The sequence below is a fragment of the Cyprinus carpio genome, chromosome A2, assembly GCF_018340385.1.
Source record: "Cyprinus carpio isolate SPL01 chromosome A2, ASM1834038v1, whole genome shotgun sequence".
Taxonomy (NCBI): domain Eukaryota; kingdom Metazoa; phylum Chordata; class Actinopteri; order Cypriniformes; family Cyprinidae; genus Cyprinus; species Cyprinus carpio.
In genome coordinates, this window is record NC_056573.1 from 25037972 (window position 1) to 25052235 (window position 14264).

Sequence of the window (14264 nt, forward strand, 5' to 3'; positions counted from 1 at the left end):
AAAAAGGCCAGAATTTTAGTAGAAAGGTTTTATTTGTAGTTCTTGAATAGCTTTAATCTGAGCTCGTATTAATGTGCAGCTGTTAGGTCGGGCACGAGGACGGAATATTTCGTTGCAACGTAACTGAAAGTACCATCTCTGTTCTGGAGGGGCGACATTCATAACATCCTTGCACTTTGCTACATTTTACTAGTTTTTACATATTGTATAACATTAAAGCAATTGTTTAGTAATATTTACTCATATTAGAAAGCTAAAATCGCATGGCCTGTGTAGAATCGTACCATATAAACAATGAAATTTAAAGGAAAACCCCTCTGTCAGCTATAAGTGCGCGGTGCCCGGTTTCCTCAGCCTCTTTCTGTTATAGGTAGTCCGGTGGGAAAGTTGAGCTCGAACGGCTTGTCACTTATCAAACTCTTCGAAAGTAAGTAAAACTTTAGTTATCACTAACACGATAGCGGTAAACATATTTTACTTTTATCGTGTTATTACTGAAGTGTTCCGCTATGCGTGTGGCGCCACGTGGCTGCGCATGAAACTCAAGTTAAACCTCCCTGAACTTGTTCAGCTTCCTCCACATCACGCACTCATACAGTTGATCAGACGTGAATAAAAACCCATGTTTCACGAGTTTATAAAACTTTCATGAAGCATGTGGAGTTGACAGTGACAGCATACATGAAGTTTCAGTGTTGTAGTTTGTGTTTCATGTGTTCATAAACAGGGTGGGTCATAAAGAAGCATGTGTAACGGATCTGCATGTGTCATCTAATCCTGACCTACAGGTCTCTCTCAGCTGGTTTAAATCTGGGTTACACGTGTTACTCTGGTTTATGTGCTCTTCATGTCCTACAAGCCAGTGTCAGTGACTCGCCCTTTTTAATTGGCATAAATAAAACGCTCATATTTTGCTTGATGATATGAATTTCACACCCCATTTGAAAATGCCAAGGTAAATTTCATGGTATTTTATATATACAATACAATTAAGCAGTATTTTGTTATCACGCTTTGCATTCATTTAAAAATGACAGCTTGATAGGAGATGGCAAACAATCAAATTTTAAACTTTAATTCTTGTTTTTAAACACTGTATGCCATATCAAGCATGCTCTTTCTGGAGGCATTTTTTCTACAGCACTGGACACTGTGTAACCAAGTACACTAACTTTTCATAAAATTATTATTATTGGTAAATTATTTTGACTTAATGGAAATAATGCTATATGTATTTATTTATTAATCTATGTATGGGATTTATTTACTGATTGATTAAAAAAAATTAGCATTAAAAAAAAAAAAATTGTGTGGATTTAATAAAGACATTCCATGAAAAATTAGCTGTGAAAAAATGTGGACAAAGTTAATCTATCGGCTGACCTTATTGCATATGCATTTATAGGAGTTTCCCTTTCAGATGCAGTATTTATGGGAGGAGAGTATTAAATTAAATTAATGAATTTAAAAAATAAAATTGATTCAGCGTTCACTCATAATAAATTTATGGAAATTTGAACCATAAAAAGCATGTCTTAAGTTAACCCGTTTTGGCCTGACACGGCTGGGATAGTTGCTAATTTGGAAATCCTTAGTAGATTGCATTGGTTTTTTAAATTTGCACATTGTTCGTAGGTCACCTGCAGAACTTTCCACTCCCATATATGCTTTTATAGGATTGTTGTCCCATGCTAATTTGCCCTGTTTAGTCAGTCTGGCTCTATGTCTTTTGTGGGCCACAGGTGTCAGACGAGTTAGTACTTGGTGCTCATTTCTCAGCTCTCCTAATAATTAAATGCTCATTGTTAAAGGGAAGGTGAAAAGCCCTCGTCGTCTCTTGTTTTCTCTGAACACTTCAGCAGGTGAGTGTGAAAATGCACTGCATGGTGTTTGTAACCTGTGTGATGGATTTTCAGACAAAAGAATAGTTCAGGTAGTTTAGGAGTTTGGATTTTGTTTGAGTCTGAATTGTGGCATGAATTCGCCCCATTTTCACTGTTATTTTCTCTTAGGGTAGAAACTGATTTTGACTGCCATCCTCCCACCCTTAAAAACACGTTAACAGGGTTTTTCCTACATTGAAAATTTTTTGGCGGCCGCCAAAACGATTTTTTGTCCCGCCAAAGCCTTATTTGATCTGTAATTGTGTTTTGTGAGTGAAGCAGGCTACAGACGGAGTGACGGAGAGAACGAGCACAGCGCCCCTCCCCCGCGCGCGCACTCTCCGTCTTCAGTTCTGTCTTTGCTCTCTCCCTCGTGTCAAAATCAACTGATCCTAAAGGTCGGAAGACCGAATCCATGTTTCACGTGGTGCATTCGGAGAATATTTTTGCTGAATTACCGCTGGGTGTGAATTGCAGTCAAAAAAGGTGGCCTTATCTTCTCTTACAACTTGTGACAAGCATTCTGCACATGCAGCTGACATAACTTTAAATAAACGCAAAAAAAATCTATCCAGTTATGAAGTGTTGTGTGTGTGTGTGTGTGTGTGTGTGTGTGTTGACAAATCTTTCGCGATGTCCTAACAGCCAGGATTCCCACACAACACGTCCCGCTAAAGTCCGATTCGCGACCAAATGACTCCTTTGAGCCGATTCATTATAATGAATGGTTAAAGCAGTCTGTCTGCCCGTCAGTGTCGATGTATAACAAATCATTACTTCTTAGAAGAACATACACATCTGAAATGAGAAAGTAAGTGTGCTTACCCCATTTAGCAAGAGTGGTTAGTAAAATTTAGCCTTAATAATCCACAGTATGTATAGGCCTATGACAATGTGTAGTAAATTACCTATAAAATCATTTAATTTAAAGTTAGACTGGAGTGAGATGAAACTAGATCAAAGCACAAAGCAAGCTGTTGCTAGCTAGCTGCTAATTGTATTAAATTTTATATGGTAAAAAATTACACTATTACACCTTTTAACGCTATGTTTTAATGCTACTTTTTAATTGATATGATTATACTAAAATAATTATCAGGTCTATCAAAAAAGGGTTTTATCTTTCAAAACTATGAAAGCCAGTGGTGGAAAAATCACAGCTTTTTTTGCAAAGAGTGCAAGAAAGGATGACAGTGAGAGTGACAGGTAATATCTGTGTCTGATAATTGCATAATTTGTAAATAGATAAATTGTGATACCTTTGACATTTCAAATATACTTTGGTATTGATGATGTTTACATGTAAAATAAGTTGTAATCGCTTTCTTTTACTATCTAGCCTGACAGTGATCGTTTTTCGTGAATAAATAGAATAAGAAAAAAAAAATTACAAACTGTTTCTTTGTATTTATTTTAAATTTAACATTTATTGTCGATATTGGGCTTGCGGATCATGTGGGTATAGGGTACTCTTTGCTGTGTGTGGATGACCATGTCGGTCAGCCACCACCGAAGACCAATTTTGACCCAGGAAAAACCCTGGTTAATAGAATGTTCTTGGCTATTTTCAACCTGATTCTTGCCATTTTCACATAATGTACACTACAGTATGTTTTGCATATCTCACATAGCCAATGTTTTAGCTGTTGGTGTAGCATTTGGTCCAGTCAAGGTTTGACAAGTTAGCACGGTCTAGTTAGTCCTTTCTGGAAAATGCCCTAATTGCGCTATTCAACTAAACCTTGTTTACTATTGACAGACATTAAAATATTTAATGAGATGGTCAACTTTATATAATGACATTTAAATGTACATTTAATATTAATTGGGGACTTTTGCTTTTCACATCACAGCTCAGGATAGTTTCTAATGAAGGATTTGGGATTGTGTGCATGTTTCTCTGATTTTCCTGTAGCTCCAGTTATTGTTTCAGATGCCATTTATTAACCAGGTGATTAGCTTAGAAAAATGTGTGGTAATCAACAGCATGTTGCACATGCAATACTTTGGCATCAAGTTGAAAATAAGCCAGAATATATGTATTTTTAAATATAATAAGGCACTGTAACTTTTTTTTTAATTTGTCAAAGGGATAACCATTCATTTGGTAATTGTCAATAGGGATGTAATGATTCACTAACTCACAAAGCGATATGTTTCATGATGCTGGTTTCACAATACGATTTTTCCCAAATCAAATAAATAATAAAATAAATCTCTTTATATAAACAAACTCTTTACATTTGAAATTAGAGGAAACAACTGCATTTTAATCATGATCCGAACAAAGATGCTGCATACATGTAGCATGAACAGTTTTTGATTCAAATTTGATTGTATAGTTTAAAAATTTGAAACAAAAACAGAATGGTCTGAATTTATACTAGATAAAACTCATTGAATGAAACCGAAACAGCAGACTGGCTACACAAGGGCACAGATTCACTTTCTTACAGCAGGTGGCATTTATGCAAACAGCAGCGATACAACGTTTCCCTGCACTGTGCTTATAAATTAGGGCTGTGCAATTAATCGCATGCGATTATCATGCAAATCTCTGTGTATTAAATGCTGCTCCATCTGAAAGCAGGTGATGGCTATTTACTACCAATCACGGAACCAGCTTTACTGGTGAGATGTGCATGATAATCGCATGTGATTAATTGCACAGCCCTGTTATAAATACTACTTTAATATGCATTATACAGAGACAAGGTGAGGGGAAAAAAATACCATCTAGGCCTATACTTTTTCAGAAGACAGTTCCCATCAGACTTCCATTCAGTTAAACCCCCACCCCCAATTATATCACGTTTTGTTTAAAGGTGCTGTATGTAAGATTTTGACTCTACTAAAGCATAAAAATACCATAATATGTTTGCAGATATTTAAGAAACATGCTAAGATAACATACTTGTTTATCTGAAAAACAATGCTACAGACAGTTATTCTGCTTTGAAAATGTGCGTTTCGGGCTGGAATGTTGGTGTTTGTTTTGGTTTGTGAAACCGCCCGCTGGCAGTTTACCCAATTGTATTGCAGCACTCCGGGTTGCCAGTTGGCGGAAAACACAGCGTATTACATTTAATTCATCGTCAAGTGCGCTCGTTCCTGTTTGTGTTGTCAATCTGGCAACCTATGTGCGTCAAGTCTGAGGAGGAGGGGCCAGGTGAAAAAACCCTCTCCAATATTTTGAATTAGGACTGCAATACCTAGTTCAACCACTCGGTGTCAATCCTACATACAGCACCTTTAACATCTCAACCGACTTGAATAGTCAAATATCATCGATTTTCAGCCGGCTAGGCAAGCATTGTTACATCTCTAATTGTCATCTTTGACCAGACTGCACATACAAAATTTGACAAAACTAAATAAAATCACATTGTCTATATTCAAAAAAACTTCCAGTAGTTATATTGGTTCCCTTGATGAATCACTATTGGAATGTTTCCCTCGTGAACTCTTTGTCTTCTGCTGATATGGACTGGCTGTTCTGCAGGCTTTCTGGATGCGCTTGGTTGTTTCAACCTCTGCCCTCGTTTACTGTGTCCAACATCAGCTCAGACTAATTTTCAGCATCTGCCAATTTTTTTTTGTTTTTTCTTATATGCTGTAAATGAGCTAGAGGATGGAGAACCAGCGGGGGTCTCGAGCCAAAGAAGAAAGTAAACACGAACAGACAAGGAATCTGCCGAATTCAAATGACGGAAAGAGGAAACACACTCGTTTGTCTCGGTCTGAAAATCAGGGTTCTGAAGAAAAAGGTCTTTTGTGTCATGATCGGACATCTCAGGGCATTAGAGGAGAGAAGGTTTGGTTCAACCGCAGCGTATATGAGCAAGCCGACGGCGCTTATCAAACCTTGTTGAGCGCAGGGACCGGGACACCTCCGGTTTCATCTTCCCCAAAAGATCGAATTCCCCGCACCCTGGTCTTCAGGGCTAAACGCAATGGTGCGCAACAACTGCAAGAGGAGGAGAACCAAACGTACACCCGTTCTTATGCGTCACGTCAACAGCAGCGGGGTTCAACCCACCAGCGCTCCTCGTCTGAACCTGATCGGCAGCTCCCAAAAAGTAGCAGGAAGAGGGTCTTCTCTGAGACCGAACGCGCCCCTCAAAAAAGGGAAAAGTATGGCTAGTTTAGGGGCATGGGACAATTGATTTTAAGGAACTGCCTTTTCATTTATTGAACGGTGTGTTTTTGTGAGTTGTTTGTGGATTTTATTAAATATTTTTCACCTTTCAAAAGCCTCAACCTGGTTTGTCTCACTATTGGCTGCTGGGTGAAAGTTGATCGGCGTGAAACTAATCCAAGGGCCTAGGCATGCAAAATCTGTCCCATTGTCTGCAACCCGTGTCAGCAAAAAAAAAAAAAAAAACTTTCTGTTTTAGTGGTTGAATGGACTTCAATTCAAATAACCGTTCTACAAAATCTATGCGAATGCAAGACCTAGACAACATAATTCGATTTTTCCTGCATCATGAAGTTGGTTTTTACAGGATATACAAGTTTACTGTTAATCATCTGCAGTCTTTAATTTATCATTCTGAACAGCTGATTCTGACTTTGACAGTAAAGGCCTGTTCATGGCAAGAATGAAATTAGATCAGAACGAATAACTAATGAAGGGTTTGTTCACAACAAGGTCTTTCACATACTTATTCAAAACAAACTAAAAGATTATTCAGGTGCTTGGGCTGAGAAAAACTTGAATGCAGGAAAAATTTTTAGTAATGAATACTGTATTCAAATTGTAATTGCAAATATCCAAATTCAAGAGAACTAATATAAATTAAATGGTTCTGAAAACAACAAATTACCATACAGTGTGAAAATACTAAAAAGGAAGTATGTATTCATACATGTGGCACATATGGATGGTGCTTGGCTTTATTTACACTTGCTTATGTTTTAATGCTTTTTGTACACTTACTCCTGAATGAATTAAATAAAAAATTCATTAAAGACTGACATTTGAATTCTTATTTTTTTTGTACTTTCTAAATGTGTTTCTAAACCTGTATGTTTGCTAATTCTAATGTTCACGTCTCCTTTTTATGTTCTTAGCATCACAATGAGTGGACTTCAAGGACTCGCCCAGGAGAACATCTGGTTTGACAAGTCCAGATACGACGAGGCTGAGAGACGCTTCTACGAGGGCATGAACGGCATCCCTCAGACACCTCAGGTACTGCCCCATACAGACCCGGGTGTCTGACCAAAGCACTATTTAAGTCTAAATCTTCCTCATTTCGCTTTTCACACAAGCCAGTAAATGTCTTAATGAATGAGGGTGACAGAATCCTCATGGTGAGGCATGAGTTCCTGTTTACTCAGCTGCTGTACGTCTGTCTATAATCTATTTTTCCAGGTGTCTGCTTTTTCTTTTCACTCATATGCTGAATAGTCTGCACTGACAGCGCTTCTCTATGCACTGGTGCATTTTTGTTAGCTTGCTTGCATGCTCACTCTCTGCCTCTTGCTGGTTTGTTTGACACGGGCCTTTTTAACCCGCTCTACCCTTCCAGGAGAGAGATGCTAGTGCCATCCTGCAGGACATTGCTAAAGCCCGACAGAATATCCAGCAATCCCTAGCCGGAGTGAGTACTGCCTCCAAAATATGAAAGAAATCTCATTATAATCTCAACTCATTTTTGGAGCATACTGAATTGGTACTGTAATTTAACTAGAGTGATTACTGACGCTCGATAACTGTCGTCCTGCATAGGACCAGTTTAAAGGGCTGATTTAATTCCACTTCATGAAGCTCTAACCAAGTTGGAGGTGAAATTAACAGGACAGTTTTAGTTCAGCTGCTGATCACCCACAAGACTGGAGCTACAGTACAAACACTCGCCCTCCAAAAATATCCCTGTGCTATTTTAGCATGTTTACAGAACCCCTTCTGTGCCCCTGGCAGGGAGAAATAAATCAGTTGTAGTTATGGATTAGTAAACTGTACATGCAGATTACTAACCAATGTACACAATTTATGAACTGTGTAAGGATTTGGAGGCGCGGAAGATTTGGTGGATTAATTTTTGTTTTGAATTTAAACAAACCTGAAATTATTTAAATTATTTTAAATTAGTTATTCTAAAATACTAAAAAAGAATTGTGCTGAAATATCTTTGATATAGATCTAAAATGTCTTTCATATATATATATATATATATATATATATATATATATATATATATATATATATATATATATATATATATATATATATATATATATATATATATTTTAAGATTGATCCCTTACATAAAATCTAAAAAAAGATTCAGTTTTAAAGAAAACAAAGATTGAGTTTTGCAAGCAAATACTCTTTCAGTCTTTATACTTCAAAATTTAGTTGTTACTTGCCATTTGTTTGTAAATATTTGTGAAATTTACAAGCAATTTTTAAGTGAAAAATGTTCAGTAAGTAAATCTTACACAAGTAATTAAAAAATTATATATATATATATAATATATTGGTGTACAAACAATTTTTAAGCCTTAATGAATTATTTGTTTTTATTAGTGAGGTGCCCATCTGCCATTGTTCTGATCAGATTGTCCTGCACCAAACATATGCCATTGTTTGAGTTAATTCTACTGTGCTGGGCTAATTATACTAACTCGAGCAAACAAAGTTTTAGAAAACTGAGCTTTTGTTGTTGTGCGTTCAAAACGTATTACATTATATGTTGATGCTGATCATTTACAAATATTGGGCCTTTGATGAGCCAATATATTGATATAGCTGGTCAATCAATGTAAGTTATGATGATTGGGAGATTAAAAATTAAGTTCTTGTATGAAATATATAAAAAAAAGAAAATTATAAAAATAGTCCAGTCTTCTTACAAAAACTTCAAATTTGCTTACTGTATTTTAGCATCATCGCAATATACACTATATTCTCTAATTTTATATTGTCAGCAAAGATATTGCGATAAAATGTATTGTCCAGCTCTAATGGCAGTGGGCTGTATTTTGTAAACAAATAAATTTTATGGATGGGTTTTAATTTTCACTAAAACACCTAAATGATCAAAATGTATTTCTCATAGACTGATAAAAGTTTGCATTATGCTGCATGTAAATAGTTTTGAATGGACCTTTACATTTGATAACCAATATTGAATGTAAACATGATAGTTTAATTTGTGCTTTTTGCAAAACTTTTTTTTTTTTATATATGTACATCATTTGGGATTAGAAGTTGGTACATCGATAGGACCAATTAAAAATCATTTCTGATCTGCTGCACTCTTTTTGGGACTTTGCTTGTCAATATTTTAATTTTTGAAGTAAACTTCTAAAATCACATGCACAGATTTCTTAAAAGGCTCCATAAATTTCCCAAAACAGACAGAAGCTCCCACGGTCTCTTCTCAATGATGCTGCAGTATTTGATTCCTCTGTCAGCAGTTACTTGACACCTCCCTTATCTTCAAAGCATATGCTTACTAGACACTTCAGAAAACTCAAATGCACTAAGAATCAGAGATCACCTCAAATATTTTATATAAACCAACTGTGTTCACCTAAACTCACTTAGCTGTAGCAAACTGTCTTGTCGTGCAAGTAGGTCTAGCTTGATCTCCTTCCCAGCATGACATCTTTGGTTGTGTTTATGTGCCTGTGCTTTTTGCAATGCATGTGCTGCACTCTGTTGTTCTCAGTCTTGTTCATCTGTCATCATTAATGTTATAAGAGGAAGCAGGTTGCTGTGTGGTTGCCTGAGGATGTTAGTGTGTGTTTGTGGTTTGTGCTTTTATGACATGTTCTGTGTTTAAGCAAGCAGAGCTCGACTACTCAGCAAACATGTGCTTGCATGTTTTTATTTGCATTTTGAGAAACTGTAAAGATATCTTAAGTTTACCTTAAAATGAAAATTTGCTGAAAATGTACCTACCCCAGTCCATTCAAGATGTAGAAGAGTTTGTTGTTTCATCAGAACAGATTTGGAGAAATGTAGCATTATATCTCTTGCTCACCAATGGATCCTCTGCAGTGAATGGGAGCCGTCAGAATGAGAGTCCAAACAGCTGATAAAAACATCATAATAATCCACACCAATCATCAATTAATGTCTTGAAGTGAAAAGCTACATGTTTGTACAAAAAAAATCCATCAAGACGTTATTTAACTTCAAGCCGTTGCTTCTGGCTAAGTCCATAATATTGCAATATATACAAGTCCTTAATGATGTATTTGCTTCTTACAAACATGCAGCTTTCTGTTTCACAAGAGGTTAACTGATGGTTTGAAGTGGTGTGGATTACTTGTTGACTATTGTGATGTTTTTATCAGCTGTTTGGACTCTCATTCTGACGGCCCCCATTCATTGCAGAGCATCCATTGGTGTGCAAGTGATGCAATGCAAAATTTTGCCAAATTTGTTTCAGTGAAGAAACAGTCGTCCACATCTTTAATGGCATGAGCATATGTTAAGCAAAGTTTCATTTTTGGGTGATCTTGTCCTTGAAAAGAGCTATGCACAGTTATGTCTTCGCAACATGAAGGTCATTAAAAGACCAATTTAAAGTGAAGCAAAAAAACAATGAAGGGCCAATGAAAGACATTTAATGCATGCATTCATCTTTTCTATGGTTGCTTGCTCTCTTTGAATTTTAATAGAGCAAAACTCTGTTGCTGTTATAGTAGTTTATCTCTGTCTATTTCTCTGATTTGTTTTGTGGTTGTGGTGGTTAAATTAAATGTGAATCTCTCAGGCGAAGACCGCTCTACAGGGTAGTAAAGGGCACACTCGCACTCAAAAACCACGGGAGAGGAAGAGCGTAAGTGCTGTGGGGCAGTTCAGCTTCACGTCTGAATGAAAGCATGTGAATGGAGCCTGGAGCAGCGTGGATCATGCACACATTACTGCTTGACACTTACAAAACAGACTGTGTTTTTAAGGGCACAGACATAATGCATGACGGTTTTCATGCATTCGTTTAAAGTTTAAGCTTTCACCAAAGTAAAGTGCATGCAAATTCAAGTAGTAAAATGTTATTTTAGTGTTTCAAACATAATATCATGCTATAAATGCATCCACATGATTTCCGTTTAATTAAGGTTGACAAATCTTTTGTTTGGCATGTCTGCAGTCACAGCCCTGCAAGGTGTGTGTTTTTTTTTTTTTTTTTTTTTAACAGTCAGCTCTTTATGAGATGTAATTCACTAAGGTTCAGTTCTCCTCCATCTGATTTGCAGAGTCAGAATGCCAGCAAGTCTGAGGATCAGAGTGAGCTGGTCTCTCGTCTGAAGAGTCTGGAACTGGACAACAAGAATCTGCACAAAGGTACGTTTTGAGAAGAGACCGATGTGATGGCTGGTCCAAAATCAAATGAGTTGCCTACATAGACAGCAATTTCCCAGTTCTTGATGTGAAGACTCGATGGGTGTTTGTTGACACTTGTCAGTGAAATAAGCCACAATGAATGATGGTGATCCAGTGTGGCTGTGTGCATTAATGCAGCACAGTTAAGAAATGTTTAACTTTATACAAATGAGGACTGATGCAGCAACTACCAATCAGAGAGAAGAAATTGAAACTCATATGAGAAATTAACATGACAGTGTAGGATTTTTACTGTATGATTTGTCTCTGCTCACATGCGGCAATATAAAAAAATGCCAATAGTTTATTATCTTTAAAGTCAGACCTTGATATGTGCATTTGATTTTAGTGGCAAAAATGATTCCTTGTATATTTGTAATCACATTCGTACCATCAGTGTGTTTCATTTGTGATCAGATGTTCAAAAGTTGTGCCAGGTTTCCACAGAATAAAAGTTTTCCAGGCATAGAAAATTCATAGAAATTTCTTGTATGAGTATATATGTTTGTAGTTATGCTCAGCTCTACAATATTTCATCTGCTAGAAAACTTGAAAAAGTACAGAAGGTATGGAAATTTGCTGGTCTGAAGGTGTGGAAACCAGTGCTATTTTATTTTAATTTTTATATGCTATTGTAGTGTATCTTAATATTTTTTAGTGAGGGTTATTATAGTTAACAAAAGCTGTAAAAATATTTTTGTTACTTGAAATAAATGTTAACTGAAAATAAAATAAAATATTATATAAAAAATTATTTCAGTTAGTTGCCTGGGTAATGGTTTTTCATTTTCATTTAACTTTTTGTAATAAAATACATGTAATAATACAAAATAAAACTGAAAATAAAAATAAAATAATAAAATCTATATAGGAATATAAAAAATGAACTAAATTGTTAGAACTCTGAAATTGAATAAAGACTAAAGTAGTATCTCAATACTAAAATAATAACATTTTTAAATGGACTTTTTTTCATATTATCAGTATTAATTGAAGTTTGTGATTTTTGATGTTTGCTTTTTTAACTTTTTCTCCCAAACTGTAATTAAGTTTTATTTTTATTTATTATTATTTATTTTATTTATTTTTGGCAGCATGCTAGAGTTTGAAACAGACCCAGAGATTCAGTTTGTGTAAATTGATTGTGTTAAAGCTGCTCATGATCAGTGTGAGATTAATAGAGCTGTTAATTTTTTCAGTGGTGGATGATCTGAGGGCAGTGCTGTCCAAACTGGAGTCCAGAATGGCTGTGCTGGAGAAGAGCCAAGCGCCGGCTTCAAAGACTGTTACTGTCACCAAGGTAGATGTGAAATCCTGCCCTCATAAAGTCAATGTTTGTGTATTAAACAAATTCAGTGATTCATAACCTGCATATTGTTTTATCTGGGCTGCTCCTGTCCAGAAGCCCAAGGTTGAGGAACATAATGGTGCAGATGATGACGATGACGACATTGACCTCTTTGGCAGTGATGAGGAAGATGAGGAAGCGGAGCGTATCAAAGCAGAGAGGGTGAAGGAATACGCCCAGAGGAAATCCAAAAAACCAGCCCTCATCGCCAAATCCTCCATCCTGCTGGACGTCAAACCTGTACGAGACCTTAAGCACTCAGTCTTTAAAGTGTGAAGGATAATTCCTCAGTTTCAAATATATGTTTTTTTATTGATCAGTGGGACGACGAGACTGATATGTCCAAGCTGGAAGAGTGTGTGCGCTCTGTACAGATGGACGGCCTCCTGTGGGGAGCTTCTAAACTGGTTCCTGTCGGCTACGGCATCAAAAAGCTGCAGATCAACTGTGTCGTAGAAGACGATAAAGTGGGAACAGACATTCTGGAAGAGGAGATCACCAAATTTGAGGACTACGTAAGTGCAGTATATTTTTTGCTAAATCTGAGAATAAGATCAGGTCACGTTTCTCCCCACAATCAAAAGAAAAAAATTATTTTGTATAAAGAAAATGAAATATCTTAGTCAGATAGTAAGTATTGTGCTTTATTATAATTGTTTTTTTTTTTTTTTACATTTTTCTCTTCCAGTTTCCATTAATGTGTCCAGACATTGTACTTTTGCATTAGATCATAATTACTTTAATCATGAAAATAAATAAATGGGTTAAAATAAATTATAATAAAAAAAATACTATTACAATAAAAAAATACAATAAAACATTGGTCTTAAATATAGGCTTTATTTGGGCATTATGTACAGTACATTTAAAAGCAAAATCTGTATATATTGTATATCAGTAATATTGTAAATATGTCAGTAAAACACATTATAAAGTTATTTTATAATGTATAAACATTTGAAAAATTTATTTATTGCATAATGGAAATTATTATAAAATAGAGGATAAATTATGGGGACAAATGAACAGTTGCAATGAAAATAAAGAAATAAAACTATTATATAAATAGTTTTTATAATATATAAAAATAGTTTTAAAAATAGTTGTTTTATAGTTTTACAATTATTTTATATTGCAGTGAAACACTTATTTTATATTAACGTATTAATATTTGCAAATGTGTGTGTTTGATGCATTACAGTACTACAGTAACTGTTATAAAATAATACAAAATTTAAATAATTTGTCATGAAAATGAAATAATTTAAATATTAAATTTGATAAATAATAATGAAAGTTATCACAATGACCAAATAAAATTACATATATTGGTCTTCATTTATTTACAATATACCTTTTAAAATAAAATAATTTATCATGGTTAGGTGAAATCCGAATGGATAAGTTCTTGTATTTTTTTTTTTTTTTTTTCTTTGATTACATTATAAACTGTTAGGACACATATTCAAAGTTTTATTGACAAATACTCCAATTGTTCCTCATTATGTTGCAGGTCCAGAGTGTTGACATTGCTGCCTTCAACAAGATCTGAGCCCCTGACCTCCATCTCCATTTCACACTGGGTTACTGCTGCTTTTATATCACACAGTTACCAATAAACTGTTCAGCCACGTGAACCAACTCACTGTTGACTCTTTATTTGTATGCTCTTTATTCATGTCCTGTT

At 35.5% G+C, this 14264-nt stretch overlaps 1 protein-coding gene across 4 annotated transcripts; it reads left to right on the top strand.

The window, feature by feature from the left end:
• The first annotated feature begins 273 nt into the window (after positions 1–273).
• LOC109111904 (elongation factor 1-delta-like) lies at positions 274–14214 on the top strand. Of its 4 annotated transcripts, XM_042712220.1 has the most exons (11): positions 328–427; positions 1812–1862; positions 5512–6017; positions 6957–7077; positions 7418–7489; positions 10619–10684; positions 11103–11190; positions 12429–12529; positions 12617–12817; positions 12898–13092; positions 14091–14214. In XM_042712220.1, the coding sequence occupies exons 3-11, from the start codon at positions 5515–5517 to the stop codon at positions 14127–14129; spliced, it is 1386 nt and encodes a 461-aa protein (XP_042568154.1). In that variant the 5' UTR covers positions 328–427; positions 1812–1862; positions 5512–5514; the 3' UTR covers positions 14130–14214. The 4 variants fall into 4 exon arrangements, with proteins under 4 accessions (XP_042568171.1, XP_042568154.1, XP_042568159.1 ...); XM_042712225.1 differs by lacking the exon at positions 7418–7489 and having other exon boundaries at positions 329–427; XM_042712231.1 differs by lacking the exons at positions 7418–7489; positions 10619–10684 and having other exon boundaries at positions 332–427.
• The last annotated feature ends 50 nt before the right edge of the window (positions 14215–14264 follow it).